The sequence below is a fragment of the Acipenser ruthenus genome, chromosome 26 (genome assembly GCF_902713425.1).
Source record: "Acipenser ruthenus chromosome 26, fAciRut3.2 maternal haplotype, whole genome shotgun sequence".
Lineage (NCBI taxonomy): Eukaryota > Metazoa > Chordata > Actinopteri > Acipenseriformes > Acipenseridae > Acipenser > Acipenser ruthenus.
Window position 1 is genome coordinate 4,983,940 of NC_081214.1, and position 19,907 is coordinate 5,003,846.

General features: G+C 38.2%; 2 protein-coding genes across 6 annotated transcripts; one reads left to right on the plus strand and one right to left on the minus strand.

Moving 5' to 3' along the window:
* Positions 1–2,583: 2,583 nt before the first annotated feature.
* LOC117430459 (tubulin delta chain-like) lies at positions 2,584–9,580 on the minus strand. Of its 5 annotated transcripts, none has more exons than XM_059001633.1 (9): positions 9,475–9,580; positions 8,689–8,868; positions 7,914–8,058; positions 6,726–6,942; positions 6,060–6,288; positions 5,755–5,919; positions 5,211–5,351; positions 4,778–4,961; positions 2,584–4,496 (listed from the first exon to the last, which is right to left on the minus strand). In XM_059001633.1, exons 2-9 carry the CDS (start codon positions 8,858–8,860, stop codon positions 4,394–4,396), a joined length of 1,356 nt encoding a protein of 451 aa, XP_058857616.1. In that variant the 5' UTR covers positions 8,861–8,868; positions 9,475–9,580; the 3' UTR covers positions 2,584–4,393. The 5 variants fall into 5 exon arrangements, with proteins under 5 accessions (XP_058857616.1, XP_058857614.1, XP_058857615.1 ...); XM_059001631.1 differs by having other exon boundaries at positions 7,914–8,061; XM_059001632.1 differs by having other exon boundaries at positions 7,914–8,061; positions 9,348–9,483.
* A 52-nt stretch (positions 9,581–9,632) lies between these two features.
* LOC117963246 (ribosomal protein S6 kinase beta-1) lies at positions 9,633–18,424 on the plus strand. The gene is made up of 15 exons (XM_034902504.2): positions 9,633–9,915; positions 11,758–11,801; positions 11,997–12,117; positions 12,332–12,400; positions 12,826–12,973; positions 13,208–13,265; positions 13,528–13,628; positions 13,786–13,876; positions 14,265–14,355; positions 15,670–15,777; positions 15,856–15,918; positions 16,016–16,093; positions 16,357–16,464; positions 16,710–16,822; positions 17,175–18,424. The coding sequence occupies exons 1-15, from the start codon at positions 9,844–9,846 to the stop codon at positions 17,422–17,424; spliced, it is 1,515 nt and encodes a 504-aa protein (XP_034758395.1). The 5' UTR covers positions 9,633–9,843; the 3' UTR covers positions 17,425–18,424.
* The last annotated feature ends 1,483 nt before the right edge of the window (positions 18,425–19,907 follow it).

Sequence of the window (19,907 nt, forward strand, 5' to 3'; positions counted from 1 at the left end):
GCCTTCCAGGTCTTTTTATTTTCATTGAAAACGTTCTATTAGTTGAAGCCAAAACAGATGTGCAGTTGGAGGGCTGGAGCAGTTGTAATGTAAAGTCTTGGCATAGTGCCTCCTTGGGAGTGGCAGGACCAGGCTGCTCTCCTGTGGCCTGTACCTGTCTCCACCAGCTCCCGGCTGCTGTCGGCGTGGGGTTGATAATGAACCAGTTTTCCCACAGGGCAGTTATTTGCCTATTGCCACATCTCTCTGTGAGCTCACACCCCAAGGAGCTGGTGATTAAGAGTCACAGTGACAGGTTTGTACAGAGTCAATTGTGGCACACCTCTCTGTGGAACCACCACACCAGATCTGCTGCAAACATTTTAAATTCTCTATTGAAAGGGGAAAAACGCCCGTTATGAAACACACACATTTTATTTTAATTGCGAAGATACATGTGCCATAGATGATCATTATATCTAGTTTTGTTTAGTTTGTTTGTTTTTTGTAGTATTATTATTATTATTATTATTATTATTATTAATTTTTTTTTTTTATAGATGTAATAATTAATTAAATGCAAACCTCGAGGGCCTTCTGGTTTTCCTTCCAACTTATAAGCTCTCGATTTAACTTAATTGATCAAGTTATTTGTTCAATTGGACGTTTTTAATATTTTTATCAAGGTCTTTTACAGTTGATTTCAAAAATGCACTTGATTCAAGGTACACTACCTGTAAAACATTTTGAGGCCTGGAAAGAAGGGTTAAAAGTGTCCAATTAATCAAATAATTAGACCAATTAAGTAACAGAGCTCGGGTGGAAGGAAAGCCAGAAGACCGAGTTTGACGCCCCTGGCTAGACCGTCCACCGTTGAAGAGTGGTGTTCTCATACGTGGTTACAAAGATCGGTGTTTGTACTAGAAGGTCATTTTCCATGCAACTGGAATTTAAATGTACGAGGAAAGGTGTGGGGCCAGAAATATTAACAAGTGCCACCCAATTCATAACTGACTGGAGCTGTTTTGAAAGAAAAAGGCCAGTTCCATTAAAACGTGACAAATCTTATTGAGGTCCTTTCATAGTCATTGTTTTGTTGCCCCCCCACACACACTACTGAGGTTGAAGTTTTTTTTTTTTAAGGGTGTATGTTTTTCAGGATGTCTGCTAATGTCTGTCACAACATTTGCTTAACGTACTTTGGGACAGTAATTAAGCAAATTGTTGAAATTAAATTTGCATGTTGGCCTTAGAAGTGTGATTCGTGTTCCAGTTAAACACACTATTCTAAGTTTACAGCCGTTTTGATAAACTCATTCACCGCATGAACAGCCTCATTTCCTAGTAGTCTGCTGGGCTATTACGGGAAGTCCATTCGGTTTATGTACTTGCAAGTAGCTGTGCTGCTGACACGTCGTTGTAAAATGAGCTCGTAAAACATGTAGGAAGTGCATTCCTTGATGGCAGAAGCTAGTGAGCTTTATCTCAGAAGTGCTCTGTATGTTCCTTAACCCTTGACCTTGTTGTGATTTAAAACTTTTTCGTGGAGTGTCAGCAAAGTTAGGGGTGAGTACGACTAGCACCACCATAGATATTGATTTTAATGCTAGCACACTTCAAAAGGGATTCACCCCTGGGTTGAAAAACAAGCCTGAGGAAACTAAGGTTTGTGTGTTTTAAAAGAGAAAGAGAAATTCTGAGCCCTCTCCAGAAAAATCAAACCACACTTAATGCATCAAAACAAGGCTTTCAATAAAGTCACAATGTTGTGAACAGGGTCCTGAACTAATGTGCTGTATTTATAGCTATGTTAGTTTTTTTTTTTTTTTTTTTTTTTTTTTTTTAAAGATGTAAAATGAGTCGACAGGTCCTGAATGAAGTTCCCAGTTTACCTGCTCACTCACCTTAGCAGCGTTATTAAATCTGTTTATTCCTCAGTCTCACTGGGATATTCTAGGAGAGTGAATTCTCAGTGTGTTTGTCAGTGTTTTTATATTCAATGTTTTCAATACAGTGAAACACTGGGGTCATTCAAGGAACTGACACTGCCAAGCTGTTCATGGTGTGTTACCAGGGGACTTACAAAGGCTAAACAGCCTTTTCAACATCTCAACATTTCTCCTGTTCTTACAAGGAGCAGTCTGGGTTTGACAATAGGCTTCAAGGGCGAATTTCATTTGAAGTCTTAAAAAAAATTCCAAGAATTCCTTCACTGTAAACATCATTTTTTTGTGTCTTGTAAACTAAACACCGGGATACAACATTGATCATTACAATAAAATCTCAATGAAAGTAATTCCAAGAGAGAGGCACTGTTGGTGACGGTGAAAACAACCTAGCTTTAAAACTACTTGAAAGGTCAAACTATATGGGGGGGGGGGGGGAGATAGAATAGAAAAGAGCTTGAAAACTGGCAATCGAAGTGTATTTAACTCTGTAATGTTTAATGCTGTCTGGTTATTAATGGATATGACAGTGATCTAAAAGTCCTGTTTGACTTATAACCTTTCTGAGCTCTCCCACAACAGTGTTACTCATTCAGGGACCCTAAATCCACAAACAGCAGGAAAGAACAAATAAAAGATAAAATGGAGAGTAAGGAAATGACTGCTTCAAAATAGAATCTTTATGCACATTTTCCAACCAGACTGAGTGGATCAATTCAGAAACCCTTCCGAATTTAGCAGATAAAATTGAGTAATTTGCACTTACTAGTCATGTTTTTACATCATTCATACATACATAAGGCAGACCATATTCCACTTTTGATTTTTTTATGTAAAGTAATTATGGATCTATAATCTGCCTGGTTACAGCTTAATCCCCTTAAATCGGATTTGTTCCAGTGTTTTTTTTTTTTTTTTGTTTATTTTGTTTTATGAGTCTGCTAAACGGTAATAAAATAACTGCTGTTAGGAAACCACCGCTAACATACAAAATAAATGTCGATTTTCTCCGGTCACATGTAACGTAATTACAAATGAGTGGCTCAGAATGAACAAGCGTAATGCTTCTATTTCAGGAAAAGTTGTAACAATGGCAAGGCTGTGTTAATTGTTCTGTTATGAAGTTAAAAAGTTATGTCATTTACAGTAAACCCCCTACCTCCTCTAAGCACAAGCATGCGTGATTCATCAGAAGGGCGGATTACAATTGTAAACTGCCCAACTTATTAAAAGCGACCAAACAAAGGATGATTCAATTAAGAGGTTTAATAATACTTAGTGGACACAGGCTTCAAACTTTCAATGTCATTGTTTTTTGTTTCTTGTTAGTTATAACATTATTTGTAGAGGTTTTTACACCGTTATTGTGAAAGAATGTAGGTACACCTTTGTGTCCCAAAATTAAACTTCCAAATTGGTTGTTAATTGTAATAAACTGTTGATACGTCTTTCCTGTTTAAGATGTAAACAGCGTATAAAATGATCTGTGAATGTAAGGGTATGCTTCAGAGTGGAGCACCTTTTTAATGAGTACTATTTTATTTTTCAATGGATTTCCAGCTGATCAGACTCCCAGTCTCAATCACCAGGAAGTCTATCTAAAAAGACTCTGACAATTAGAGCGGTTGAGAGTGATGTCAACTCTGTGTTTAACCAGCCCTGCCCTTCGCCACACTTGGTAGATTAGCACAGTACAATGGAACAGACAAAAGCTGAGTCACAATCTGAGCCACTCCCATCACAGGCAGAACTCACATGAAATGATCACGTGAGGCAGCTGAACCATTACATATAAGTGTTCTCTTATGAAAAGAAAAAAAAAACAATAAAATTGACAGATTGTGTTGTGAAAAACACTCAGCAGAGAAAACAAGTGGTAGAGGCTGATCTATTACATTTCAAGTGCCTTTACGTAGGGGCTTAGCATATTAAAGTTGAAATGAAACAAAATGCAACGGAGATGCCAGGGAAATGATTTGCATTTTTTACTATCGGTTTCATTGGGAGTGTTTATCATGATCAGCGTGATGTGTTTAAAGCAGCAGAGGCCAATAAAATAGTTGTATAAGGTTCTAGGAATTGTGACTACTGTGCCATCTTCTGGTCAAGCTACCTTAGAACAGTACCAGTGTTCATTTTCCTTGGCATCCATACAGTTTATTACTTAAATAATTAACTTGCAATAAAAATTGCCATTTCAAGTAAAGATTTTTTCTTACCAGGAATTAATCACAAAAGAACTGGTAGAACAGAGTAAGAATTTGTACAAAATAGATTTAATATAAATATATTTTACATCATACCAAGAAAATGTAGTCCATGCCGTTTTTAATAACAAAGGTCGTTGAGTGCCAAGAAAATCAATAATTTGCATTCTGATAAGACTTGTATATTAAAAAAGAAAATCTCCCATAATGAAAGTTCAATATCACTTCCTTTAAACATCCCCTTAATCTCGGCAGGCTGGTTTACAGGTGTGTGTAGCTGGCGATGATCTGCTCCAGGGCTGTAAAGCTGTCTAGGAAATCCTCTTCTGAGATTCCAAACTGGGTGTACTGGTGAACATATGCCCTACAAACCAAGAACAAACACCTCATTATAACTAAAAAGAAATGGGACCAATCCACTCTTCTTGTATTTAAACTTGGAACCAGTAGGACTGCTAACAAAGCATCACAGTAAACAGGAAAGAAGCACTGCCAACCGACGCTGCCTTAAAAAGGTGTCTTGATTATGGTGTTATATATTTCAGGATTTATTTAATTGTCACAAATTACTGCAGTAGTTCAAATGATAATGATAGTGTCCGACAAAAGGCACAATTAATTCATCTTTCCTGTGAAAATCCTCACCTTGAAGCAAACATGTTCCATGCCTTTCCCACGATGCCATCAAGGGGTTTCAGAAGGAATTGACTATTACTGACCAGAGTGGCAGATTTCTCATATCTGTTAAAGGACATGGGTGTTCTCCAAGTGCTGCTGGCAACCCCTGGTGGAAGCCAGGAGGTATACAGTGCTGGATCCATGAAACCACCTACATCAGAGACATATTTTAATCGGATCAGACAAATCCAGAAAAGAAAAAGAGGACCGGGTAGGTGACGTTAAACAGACAACTTAATATCCAGTCATTAATGAAATATGCGATGTGATCAATCAAATTAGAAAATACATCACACTTAGCAAGGAATCTTAGTGGGAAAATCGTCTGCCCTCTAAAGATACTAAATAAGGGGCTTCCTCATAAAACAGGTTGCTTTTGGCTGTTTTAGTCACCCCTTACCTGTATCTGCACTCTGCACATCTTTTCCTCTTAAGATTAGCAAGTTGGCCAGCGAGGTGTTGAAACGCAGCTGTTTGTTATGAGTTCCTTTCTCTGCCGGTGGGAGTCCACCTGCTGGGGGTCTTACCTGCCAGTCAATGCCTGGAATAACGGAATGGGACGAGTGAGAATTCAATCACTGGTTCTCCCTCCATTAACATGAATCAGCTTCTCTTCTCCAGGATCACTTCAATCAGATTTGTTTTACTTAGACATCACTGCCATCTACAGATCTCATGTAGTACAGCAACTAAAAGTTGAACATTTGGCCCCGCATTGAACAGCACTGGTGATGAATCCACATGGAGTGCATCAACAACCTATTTTTAGGGGTAATCCTGGAGTTTCTATCTATCTATCATTAATGCTCTAATATAATACAGGGGTAGCTTTCCCAGTGGGGTATATAGTAGGTTGATCCATTCAATCTAGTCTCTATTGTCTTTTGCTATGCAATTGTTTGCCTGACCTATCATTATCATGATATTCATAAGAAAAAGCTTACCTTCTTCCATTTTTGCATTAGCAATCAGCATTTGCCGTAGATGTTTCAAAAGCCCAGGCCAAGTGAAGACACTGTATGCCAGGGAGGTTTCTGACATCTGGGGAATGTTTCGCAGGCCCAGTAATTTATACTCAGGGTGACAAACCATACTTTTCATCAAATCACCTGTCATTCAGAAATAACATTACAAATCTGTTACTTCATGTATAAAACATATATTACATTTATATTTAACATTTCTGGATCTGCCGTAAATAGAGAAGTATTTAAACAAATAACTCCCCCGACACGGGGGGCTTGCTTACCCAGGGGGTTTCTGTTATACTCCGACGCTCCCTCTGTGTATGCTGGCTGCAGCACGCTGCCAAGCTGATGTGCAATGACTTTGTTGACGTCTTTAAAAGAGATCTGCTTGATATTCATCAGCTGGGCGCAGATCTTGTGAACCGTGTCGTTTTCATGAACGAGAATTGCATCGGACGACTGGTACAGATGGGACAGTGTTAGCACCGAGTTGTAATTCTGGACTATTACCTTCAAAATAATAAAAAGAATAATTAAAAATACATTTTATATATATATATATATTCACACACACGCAAAATGCTGAACAGCATTGATGGTATTAAATAACAAGAAGCTGAAGCACACTGACAATATTGATGCCTTATCAATTTAAACAAGTTCTGTACACAAGAACATCGAACAGATTTTGCTATGATCACCCAGTTACATGACTCTATGAGTTGCTGGTATTAGGAACCCTATTACCAGCACTAATAACAAAGCCTTTGAAACCAGTTATAAACACTGCGGTTAAAAGCTTAATTTATAGTTTCTAGTTAATCCAGACCCGGATAAACGAGATCACTGGATTTAATTTACATTTAGGTAGAATTAATAAGAATTGTGAAATACTAATCCCTTCTCCTTTATTTATTTATTATCGCAGAGAAAAAGCTCTTTCTTACCTCACCAGTTCCGTAGGGCCAGGTGACCTGATTAAGAATGAATGAGTGTGGATAGGTGTCCCGCAGACACTGGGTAATGTATGTTCCCATGCCTGACCCAGTCCCACCTGCCATACTCATCATATTGAAGAAGCCGCCCAGGCGGTCGCATTTCTCCACCTCCCGCCGTACCAGGTCCATGATGTCCTCCTCATGACGAGGTCCGTGGACACAAAAACTGGGAAAAGCAACAGAATACATGATATAGACACAAACCACGGTTTTATTTAAACCGCCCCAGGGACATGGCTAAGTACACATGGCTGTTCGGACTAGGGATTGTTACCACTGGTGGAGATGTTGGGAGACTGCTGATCATGTTAACAGGGGTCCCCAGTGTCTCACCTAATAAGACACGGAGTGCAGGGTTGCAGGTTTCAGCTGGGGGTCCCAAGTCACACGATAATGTATTTGCCATTTTGATACACTGTTACACTTCTCAGGCTGCAGTAGACTAATTTATTCTGTGCCTTTTAAAACGCATCACAAAAGGGCAACTTCTTGATCACATTTTTATTGTTTTTTTTTTTTTTTTAATTTGGAATCGCCATTTATTTTTCTTATTTTCTCCCCAGTTTGAAATGTCCAATTGTTTTTATTTCAAAGAAATAGAAGTAGCTGGGAGGGACGAAGACGGAGGACCATGATTCAATGAAGTTTCTTTATATTATAACAAGATTTAAATAAAAAAAATGGATATAAAATAGACATCATTAACAATCCCAAGGAAACCATCATCTTTTCATGAGTGAGACCACACTGGATATTGGTAACTGCAAACAAATGCTCAGTCCTCAGTGGGCCTGATGTCTGTGTAAATATAAAAGATGGTGACACTAATTCTGTTATTTATTGTAACAACACCCTTGTGTAACTGTATACAAAACAATGAGCCATAACCTTTAACAGAGTACAGATTATTTAAGAGGGAGAATTAAGAGAGAGAGAGAGACACAGAGAGATACTAGTACCCCATTTTTAATGGGCATCAGTTGATAGAAAGCATTGTTTTTTTTTTGGTTTGAGGTTAATTTTAGATGCTTATGGGAATTTCTCTTTTCACCTGATGTGCACAAGTGAGTATCCTGAAATCTCACACCCTGTCAGGAAGGGCAGAAGAGAGTGGTGTCTATTGATCACAGCTCATACCCATTAGCCCAGTTGTTTCCAGACCCTTGCTTTTGACAGAAGGATGACTGATCTCCATATTTCCACCTGCCAGATTTTGCAGCTGTCGATATGGTGTGACTGATGACTTTGGGCTCCATGTCTACCAGCACAGCCCGAGCTGACGCTGCTGCAGAGGAAACAGTTGCGTTAGAAGGAGAAGACACATGAGATTGTGTCAGCTGGAGTGATGAATGGGGGGCAATGTCACCCACAAGTAAAATAAGCTCAATGTATTTTAGGCCTACAGAAAATATATCTTGCATTGAGAAACATAAGATCCAGCATCCAGTTTCTTTCAAACAATGCTTGGTTAAGATATCCCGATAAAGGAAAATGATTATAAAGTCGTACAAAAATGTCTGTTGCAGGGTTCGGTTTTTTTTATTTAAAATGTTTCTGTGTTCTGCTACTTTACACTAAAACAGAATTCCTTGGTGTGTTTCTATAAAATATTCCTCCACAGTTCTTCTACGCATTGTGCTTTTTCACACCAGCAGACCTTGTTGACCAGTTTATGAATAGTTTGCTGGTTTCCCCTGTAGGGGAAGTTGCCATGACTTTAGACCATCCAAACAGACACGCCCCTGTCACTACTTGCAGCAGTAGAAGGTTATACTAGCTAGCCATGTCTGTAATTAAGCAAATCTCCCCAACATGTGCCTCTGCCTTTTCTCTTACTTTGCATTACACAGTCTACTATTATAAAACAGATGTATTATTATTGTATATGATTATTACTTTGCAAATGTTGTACCTCCATTCTGGCCCTCGCTGAAGAATCTCTCCTGAGAACAAATGCTGTATGCCTCACTTTCTGTCTTGGGGCACTGTCCACGTGAGCTGTGGGAGTCGTTACTGATAACATTAAACAGTTCCTGGCCAATCTGGTTTCCACACTGACCAAGCTGCACTGTAACTATAGACATCCTCGAGCCTGCAAGGGTGCATGAAGTTTCAGTTGTTAAACCCGCCACAATACCAAGACACTTATAATACATTAGTAATACATTAGTTACTCGGCATAAACCTGCGCTGGATTGTATTTAGAGTATTTTACATCTGTTGAATCGCCATGGCACGGTAAATGTTTATGTGCGTATGCGTGCGACAATTCAGATCCGATTTTTTTGTATGAAAGCAGCTGCACGACATACATTATGAATAATTTCTCATGCATGCACGATTCAACATTTGTTTAATATCAAAGAGTATTGGATTCGTATTTAATTTATACAGTATAATTTGAATGGCGTAGCGTTCAGCGAGGGATACTACATCAAAACAGCATATAACAGAACTAATTCTACCATTTATACATTATACTTATGTAACTGTTTGTCAGGAAATATAAAATGCGTATTATTAGTGTTATATTTACTTTTACAAGAAAGACAACATCTCGTTACAACTTACAGCTGGCAACAGTTGCGTTTTCTCGTGATTACAGAGGCATTAGTATTTCCAGAATATATAAACATTAATAAAGAAAGTGCAAAAATACAAACACATCACTACTCATGATCATACGCTGTGTACATACCGCTCAAGGTTCAAACTGTCAGCTAATTATGACAGTTTGCGTGCACCGTACGCATGATCTTTGCTCTTTGCTCTTGCGCTTTCGAAGTCACAATGCACTACGCATGCTCTTTGCCAGCACTGAGTAAAGCGAATCTGTTGCTGCCCAAAGTATCGTGGTTACAATGCTGGCAGTACGCATGCTCAATCACTACGTTGCTTTCAGGAACTGCTTCATATATTTTTTCTCAGCAGAGTTTGTGGTGTTTGGTTGGTCTTACTGTGCGCATGCTTTGTACGGTAGCCGGTTATGGCGGCGGTGTGTGAGTGTCCATGAGGCCGACAGAAAGACCATTCACACGGACTGAGAAAGCAAAGAAAGACCGAGGCTATGGCTGGAGTGTTTGATATTGATTTGGACCAGCCCGACGACGCCGTCTCTGACGAGGAGATTGAAGAGGGAGTAAGTATTAGGCCAGGACGTGGCGGGTGGGGTTTTATGGCTCTTATCAGACTGCGGGTAGATAGACCGGCCTGTAGCAGAGCGAGGTATTGCAGCAGCTGTGTAGGCCCGATTGTGTCTCCGTGATCCCATCCTCCTGAAATAATATTTGCAAACGATGGAGTGTTTATGCAATAATGCCGTCGTAGCATTTATTGTAGTTAAAGCACCGTACAAGACGGACTCTAAAACCAAACTTGCTGCCCTCGACCAATCAGAAGTGGGCTTTTTTTCTGACCAAATCGACACGACAGACCTGTCAGTACTGTACGTTGGTTTAAGCTTCTGTCTAGGTTCGTTCTCGGTACAAATTTAAAGCACAACTGCTAACGATGGAAAACTTACAATTCTATTGCTACGTGTGTTTTCACGAACGCATTTAATTTTAAATGCATGGTCACATGATCGCTTTTATCACTCCAGATAGCAAGCTGTGTACTGTACAATTACCAAGGAGCAACAACAAACGCGAGTATTTGCAAGAAACACAGCTGCATTTACGAAACAGAAACAGTTTTTCTTGTTGCAGGGACTTTGATACAATGACAAAACATTGATGGTACAAAAGTAGCAGCAGTAATTTAACACCATGTCATTTTAAAAAGACTCCGACTAATACAAATAATAAATAATAATTAACAGTGACGTAAGTTATTGTAAACATGAGCTTAGACTCAAACGCCCCCCCCCCCCCCAAAAAAAAAAACAAAAACAGCTTAGCTTTTTTCTAACATTAATACATAAGTTGTTTGCTTTTTATTTAATTCCTTAATAAGATCTTTCACTTGACTTGTAATAAACACATTAGCCATATGTTTGTGTATACTAGACACTTAATCAGTTTGGGAGTAGTTTGCCACTCGCTTCTGCGTTCTGAGTTTTGATTTATTTTTTTCACTTCTCAGAAGCTACCCAAGGTCAGTACTTCACAACTTAGCTTCTTAGCCCATCAGAAAGCCTTGCAGGTTGCTCAGTTGTGGGTACTTTATAGTCTAAACCACGGAAGAAAATAATAGTTTAAAATTGAAGAGTGAATTAAAATCGGATGGTTAGTGGGTCGGGCGGAGGCAAGTAAATATTTTGTGACCTTGAAATTTTGAAATGCAGCAGTTTACAGGAGTGTGACCAAGGCTGGAGGTTTCAGCTCTGTGCTGCCAAATGTGCCTTTAGCCAACTGAGAGGCACTGGCGGTGTTGGCTGACACATCTGGTGGTTGTTTAAAAAATAAATAAATAAATATTAATCACAAAGCCAGCTTAGTCTGGGACTATACTAAAAAATAAATAAGGGCAAAAATAAGCACGCTGAAAGAATAAAGGGTTTTTTTTGGATAGCTTCGCCTTCATCAAGAAGTACCTGGGAACAGATAACAGAAGTGTTATTGCATTGCATGCTTCATTAACTGTGTGCAATAACGAGGGTCGGCTGACTTTAAGTTGTCCTTTGTTTGAAGCAATGGAACGTGTTTATTGTTTATAAAATCTTTCCCGTAGTGTTCCGTTTGTTAAATTCACAGGCTTGGTGTCAGCAGTTACATTTATATGTTCAACAGGGTGTGAGTTTAAGTCCTAGGCAAATAGTCCTCTTTCCTCATTCAGTTGAAATAAAGTTTTTGTGAAATCTTTAATGTGGAAGAAATCATCAGCAGTTACTGGAATTTTCAGCAAGGATGTTATATATATATATATATATATATATATATAAATAAATAATGTATGTTCAATCTGTTATTATAGAAGTGCATTTTAAAAGAAAGAAAATAGACAGACACTGACCTTTTTTTTCTATATCTGCTTCTCTCAGGCTAATTTCAGTGAATACATGGACCATGGAACTGGCTATGAATTGTAAGTTGTTATTTTTTGACTCCATGCTGTGTGCTGGACAGGGCTGAAAAGTTGCAAGATTTGCATCTGTACAGTGACAAATAAAATGAGTACTGATGCTGTTAAAACAGTTTGAAGCTGTTTCACATTCTGTCTATTTTAATCCTAAATTAAACCTGTAAAGCAAAGTAAAAATAGTATGTTTTGGTTTTTCAGTGATATGGAGAACTGTGAGAAGTTTGAAATCTCTGAGGACATTGTCAACAAAGGAACCGAGAAAATCCGACCGGAGTGTTTCGAGTTACTGCGTGTCTTAGGAAAAGGTGGCTATGGAAAGGTAATGGAACTGCTGGGAACAGCAGTAGGCTGTAAAGTGATTGATTTACTATACTTTGCTGTGACCATAATCATGTAATTCCTTGCATGCAAAATGCTATAAAAGTGTGTGTGTATTATATATATAATTGCATTGCCTGAATAATAAAAGCAGATTTGTACAAATAAATATTTACATTAAAAATAAAAATAATAATTTGATTGTTTCTCACCAGGTTTTCCAAGTAAGGAAAGTGACAGGGGCCACCTCTGGAAAGATATTCGCCATGAAGGTTCTCAAGAAGGTAATAGTGACATTGACGAAGCAGGCTTTATCATTGCAACATCGTTTTAAAATAACTACTTCTCCAGATGTTGCCTGTTGCACTATCTTCTAGTATTCTTTGGGCTGTAAAAGCTGTTTAGCTTTAAGTGACATGGTAAATATTTGTTTTAAGAGAATTTCACAGAATGCAATTGATGCATAGGTCTACGTTTAGCTTTTAGCAGGCATAATTAAATATATAGATCATTACAGTGGGACACTTAGTAATTATGTTTGATGCAAATTAAAATGTTAATTTCATACCTTCTCGTTACTTTGAGTGGAGATTGAACGACAGCATGTAAATAGATGGGTATTATTTACACTAATGTTGTCCAGGTTCGGAAGGATTTTATTATTGTAATGTTTTTAAATGGTAACTTGCATGGCTGTCGTATCCAACAGGCAATGATTGTCCGCAATGCCAAGGACACAGCTCACACTAAAGCAGAGAGGAACATCCTGGAGGAAGTGAAGCACCCTTTTATTGTGGATCTCATTTATGCTTTTCAGACTGGAGGCAAACTTTATCTCATCCTGGAATATCTAAGTGGTCAGTGAAATTATCAAGAAGTTGAGTTTAAAAAAAATTAAATAAAAAAAAAAAAAATGATAATTTTGGCATGTTGGTGCTTTAAGTAGAATACATGTTTTTGTGATTTTGTTTTTTTTGTGTGTGTGCGGTGCTCTTTCGTGAAACACTGATACACCACATGTATAGTAGGTGGCTGTTTTGCAGACCGTCATATTAAATATTAGGCCTAAAATGTCGATCCGTTCTTTGTAGGTGGAGAACTGTTTATGCAGTTGGAGAGAGAAGGAATCTTCATGGAAGACACAGCCTGGTAAATCTATATAATGTGTAAGAACCACCTGCTGCTTCATGTAGTAGCAGAAGTCGTGTGTTTAGTTTGCAGTGTCAAGAAGGTGGTTTCAAGGAGGAAGGGTCTTGCTCTACCTATAGCAAGATGAAAACTCAAGCAAGTCAGTGAAAATAAGAGTTAAACAATGGATGAATGTAGTAAACAATCACACACAGTAATCCCAGTGCGTATCCATGAGAAAGGCTTTCTTTTGTTTAAAGGGGACTCTTTCTTTTTCTTACAGCTTTTATTTAGCAGAAATCTCCATGGCTCTGGGCCATCTGCATCAGAAAGGGATCATCTACCGGGATTTAAAACCAGAAAACATTATGCTTAATAACCAAGGTAATGTCATGAATAAACCAGAGTTCAGCAAGAAAACTCCTGACTGGCAGCAGCAGAATGCTGTTTTTAAGAGCAGATGTTTTTAAACCTTTAAAATGAATGTTGATCGAGGCGATACAGGTTGTTACTTCTGTGTGTGTGTGTTATTTTGTTTCAGGTCATGTAAAATTGACAGATTTTGGGCTCTGTAAGGAATCTATACATGATGGAACAGTGACCCACACTTTCTGTGGTACAATAGAGTACATGTAAGTGAAGCTTTAAAGCATAGCAAAAATGTTTCACAATGTTTTGTTTTATCGGTTTATGCACAGTTTCTAAACACATAAGTACTTAAAGGTTAGAAATATAACCCTGAAGATACTTGGTTTTGTCTTTTAATGAGGACGTTGTAAAAATCCGTCCCGGTGAAGTGCCTACCATTCGGCCCATCTAAGCTGTCCAGTTCCCAGTAGTTGATTTGATGTTGGTTTCTTTTAGTGCAACACTATACTATTACTGTGTTTTGAATGGCAAAGCTTAAGAAAATAAACTGCACTAAACTGTGGCTGTTGGTTTCTTTTGCTGTATGTGTAAAGCGGAACATTAAAACACAGTTAACACTTCACCACCTTTCTTATTTCATCCCAATTCCAGGGCACCTGAAATACTAATGAGGAGTGGGCACAACCGGGCTGTTGACTGGTGGAGTTTAGGGGCCTTAATGTACGACATGCTGACAGGAGCAGTAGGTGCAGCTTTTTCATATCGGCTCTAGGATAGATCTTTCTTTGTGCATACTCTGTGTGGTGTCTGGGTGGAGGGAATGTGTTTTGCTGCATATTTCTACTCTGTTACAGGTGTTTGCTAACACTAGGAAGGGATTTTATTTTTACAGTGTAATATATAAAACGTTTCATATACTTTTTATTTTAAGGTAGCAGCCTTTAACTGTGATAACCCACTAATATGTGGGAAGCTTTTGAGAGTTCAGGATACTTTAGGACCACATGATATGAAACCTGTTTTAAGGGACACCAATTCATAATGGCCACCAGTGTGTAAAAACCACCACATCCAGCCTTTACTTTTATGTTGAAATACACCATGGATTTAAAAGCCACATTCTCCTGGTCCAAAGGATCCCCTGTATAGGTAGGTCTATCCATCTGCTTAATCGTGTACTTGCATATAAAATCAGAAACACATGTCATCCAGGCAAAACCTTGATCTTTTAGTTGATCAATAATATTTGACAGCTATGAAATGTTCACAGTAGAACATTCCCAAGTTCAATAACATTTGTTTGTAACTGAACTGCACAGCCCACTGAAGATGATCTACCAGCTCTTCAGTATTTATCTGAGTTGTTATGCTACCACAATCGTCTCCAGGGTCCTTGTATGATGTTCAGAGAGGTTTCACAAATTAATCTAAATCCATTTAGTGCTAGTGTTTTGTTTTTTCTCAAGAGATGTGAAGTGCACTTCTACACGATATCAGAGAAGCTGGATACTTGCCAAAGTTTAATGGGTTATTAATTAAGGGACTCTGACAGTGATGTATTCTTTAAATCTCCCTGTGTAAAGCCATACCTACTGTATAGTGACCCCGATTGTGTGGTTAAGCATGCTTTTAGCATATTAGAAACTACATTCTCTTACCACTGTGATATTCTACTGTACCTCTTTTTTAATTCACAATGCGGATGGTATTGGAAGAACTGTATTTGTTTTTTCACTTCATACTTTTCTTTTAATGTAATGTTAAAGTAAAGGGGTTGGTGGGGGGGTTGGGTTGGGGTTGGGGTTGGGGTTGGTGGGGGGGGTGGGGTTTTGGGGTTGGTTGGGGGGTTGGGGTTTGGGGGGGGACGGGACAGGAAGGGAAGGGGGGGTGGGGGGACGGGGGGTTGGGGGGGACGGGACGGGAAGGGGGGGTGGGGGGACGGGACGACAGCAGTGGCACATTCACGAAAAAACGTTTCTGGTTTATGGACAGAAAACCCGAGCTTTTTAACAATTCATCTCGATTAAAAGGCTTTTTCTTTTTTTTGCCTTTTCAGCCGCCTTTCACTGGTGAAAACAGGAAGAAAACTATTGACAAGATCTTAAAGTGTAAACTAAATCTCCCGCCTTACCTCACCCAAGAAGCCAGGGATCTGCTAAAAAAGGTATTTGAGTTTTCACACATTGGCTGGTAGATATTTGGGATCTTGAGTGGCACGATTTAAACATACTTTATTTTGCAGCTGCTAAAAAGAAATGCTTCATCTCGCCTTGGAGCTGGACCAGGAGATGCCACAGAAATTCAGGTAAGATTGACCTTTTTTAATTTCCTTTTGTGAGTATGAAGCATGGTACTTTTCATAAATGTATTTAAACATCAGAGTTGCTATCCTTTATTTCCAGACTCATCCGTTCTTCAGACACATTAACTGGGAAGATCTGCTTGCTCGGAAAGTGGAGCCTCCTTTCAAACCGTTTTTGGTAGGTAATACAAAATATCTGGCACTTTAAATTTCTTCTTAAGAAGCATACTTTTAGAAATACTAAAACTTTAATTCAGTGACAAGCGTTTTGACTAAGTCTTGTTCTTGTCTTTCTTTCTTTTTACTATTTCTAAATTCATCACTATTGATCAATAGCTATGCATTCAGAAGCATGCTTGCATTAACCTCTGATTATTCACAGCGGGAGAGTAACACATATTAATTAAAATAATAAAATCACTTTGCTCTCATTTCCAACAGCAATCTGCCGATGACGTGAGTCAGTTTGATTCAAAGTTTACAAGCCAGACTCCTGTAGACAGTCCAGATGATTCAACACTCAGTGAAAGTGCCAACCAAGTCTTCCTTGTAAGTTAGAACGAGAGCAATGCTCTTCATTGCAACATTTTGCATGGGCAAAATGATAGTCTGATCCTCCAATTGCTGTGGGTCATGTTGGTCTTTTTCTTTTATACTCCTACCAGTGACATTTTGAAATCTCTGGGCTCTGAATCTGCTGAGGACAGATTTGTGCAAGTTGTTGTGGTGGTTTTAAAGTGCAGGGGGAAAAATATTTGTATTTATACCCTTCTATTTTCTCATCTCTTTTTAAGGGGTTTACATATGTAGCTCCATCTGTGCTGGAAAATATAAAGGAAAAGTTTTCATTTGAGCCGAAAATCCGATCACCAAGAAGATTTATAGGAAGCCCAAGAACACCAGTCAGGTATCAACAGGTTTTTTTTTTTTTTGTGAACCAAGATGAGGTGGTGGTTGTTACTATTTTTTTATTTGTTTATTTAGCAGACGCCTTTATCTAGGGCGACTTACAGAAACTATGAAGTTTAAATGTTCTGGTAATTTTATAGATTTGAGAAGTTAAACTTTTCAAATATTTCTTGACATACTATTTAGTAATATTTATGAAAATGTAATGTCTTTTTTAAAAGATGTTTCCCCTAGCCTGCAGTGCATTTTATAGTATATCTTTTGATAAAATGTGATTATGCAGTTAGATGACCAAACACTTATGGAAGGTGAACAGTAGTTTGACCACACCTGTGTAAATTCTATTCCAGTCCAGTGAAGTTTGCCCCGGGGGATTGCTGGGCAAAGGGTCCTGCAGCAGGAGGATGTCAAACCGTACAGTCCCCCACAGAATACCCCATGGAGGTGGCTGGACTGGAACAAATGGACGTGACCTCGGGTGGCGAAGCCTCTGCCCCCCTGCCTATCAGGCAGCCTGCAGGCACGAACTCTTTGCCTTTCAAAACGCAGGCCTATCCCATGATGTCCAAGCGGCCAGAACATCTGCGCATGAATCTATGACCTTCAGCAGAGCCGAGATAGAAGGACAGTGAAAATAAAACGACAAACCCTCAAAATGGCATGTGAACTCTAGACGAGCCTGAATGTGTGCGCTTTTTTTTCTCTCTGTCTTTCTCTCTGAGAACCCAGATAAGTGGGGATTTCAGTCCTCAGCAGATTCCCAGAGACATTTGTGTTTCACCCTCCCCTAGACAGATTGACTGAGACACAGACTGGGCTAGGGTTGGGAGTCTTTCTCATCAATAATGTAGCACAGACTGGAAACAAAAATCTCTTAAACTGAATTCACTTCACATCTGCAGACTTCCTCTCAATGACATGCTGTCCATGTCAGTAGATTGTTCTAATTATATTGCTGTCAAGTAATTGCTTTCACTGAATGCTTGAAATTTTACAGTATTACTTGGAGGAACAGCATTGGAGTTCAAAATAACAAATTATTAATTGCAAGGATTGTTACTGAAAAGGGATGTGGTCGGTATATGATGAAATAATGAAATCTATATTAGTCACAATAAAAAAAAAAGTTTACTTTTTTTTTTTTTTTTTTTTAATCTTTTAATTACATGATTTGAATTGTATTTTTTTTTCCTTTGTTTTTTCTAAGCTGGGTGGAACTGAAAGCTCCTATACTAATGTGGATAAAGCAAGTTGTGTACACAGAAACCTGTTTAGACAAATCAAACATTGACTCCACAAGGTACCCTGTTACATTGTTGGTTGTTACCTGATCAGCAGGGATTGGTAAGTACTGCACAGATACAGTTTCCATGGATATTGGTGAAATGGTACCATTTTTGGAAAACTAACAGTGTTGTGTGTGTGTGTGTGTGTGTAGTGTTTTTTTTTTTTCCCCCAGAAATTGACATTTATTTTCAAAACCTAACCCATTTTACAAAATGGTTTAGCATTCACAATTGTTATCCGAAGTTGAAGTTGTCCCCTCCATTCAATTTGTATTTCATCAACCTGGAATAAAGTTATTTCCATTTCAAGAAAACACTGGCCCAACAGTGGAGGACATGCGTGTGGTAGAGGGGTAGTCCTGCAGTATACAGAACCCTGCTAAAGCATCAGTGTACACCATTGAATGTATTACTATTTGAAATGCCTTTCGAGTAAAACAGAAAGACTCATGCATTCAGATCACTGATGTTGATTACCTGCCTTAAGTCGACTCTACCATGCTGCTATAGGCAGGAAACAGGTGAATGTCTGATTCCCTGTGAAGGTAAGCTTGTGATCAGTTCCCCTGTCTGGTAATATAGTCTGCTAAATCTTACTAAACTGTACAAAGAATTGGAAGGATTAGTGTCGCAGTTTTATATTTATGATCCCATTTGGCATCCGTATTAAAACATGATTACAAGAACGTAAAGCTGCAACCAAAACCTTTTTACTGCCTTAAGGAGTATTTTCATGAGCATGAGCCAGTGAGGTTTTTATTTGTATTTTTTAAACAATTCCCCACAAACTGCAAATGCGTAGTTCTTTTCTAATATGTTCGTGTAACTGACTGCTACCATTCTTTGCTTGCATGGGTTTCATCTGGAGCGATTGGGGCTGCTGCATCTGTGTTCTAATTTTTGAGCCATAGGAGTAAAGCCATACACTCTTGTTATGGACACAGAACAAAATAACAGATCTGTGTCCATGTTTCTGTAGTAGATTTAAATGGATTCAAATTGGCTACACACATTTATTATTTCATTTAAAAGATTCTAAGATGGACAAGCACCCTTGGGATCTAGTAAAGAGAGACACTGGGCTCAGAGTGTTCAATCAGCCTATTGCTTTGGGTATTGTTGCAAGTATTCTCCCAAAGTTTTAAGTCACTGATAGTTTAGCCCACAGGTTAAGAGTACTAATTGGCAAGTACGATTGCATGTTATCAGTACCCTTCACAAGCCGACACTTCTGTATAATTGTTTTGTTATTTGCTATGTGTGTATATATATATATATATATATATATATATATATATATATATATATATATATATATATATATATATATTATATATATATATATATATTATATATATATATATATTATATATATATATATATATATATATATATAATATATATATATATATACGTTGCTCCATCAGGTAAGTCTTGTAGATTTCGTTTAAATAAGAGGCGCCTGCTGCTTTAAAAATAAATAAATACATTAAAAAAGAATTGGATAAGGATACCTTATACAGGTGACTCTCTCAAGACTAGGTGTAGAGGAAATGTGAATAATAGCTTGGCACCTTTTTCTGTTTATTTTCTCCATACAATTTTATTGCATTAATTTAATTAATATTGGAAAAAGATGAAGCTAAAAACTCAACCATCTAGTTGATACATTTCTGTCTCAGTTTTTGATTATGTTTACATGAGGACCAGCAGGGAAATTTTGTTCATTAAATTTAAATCCCTTTTGTCAGAAAAAGATTGTCTGCAGTGTGTGCGTTAGAATTGTTCTACTGCAAA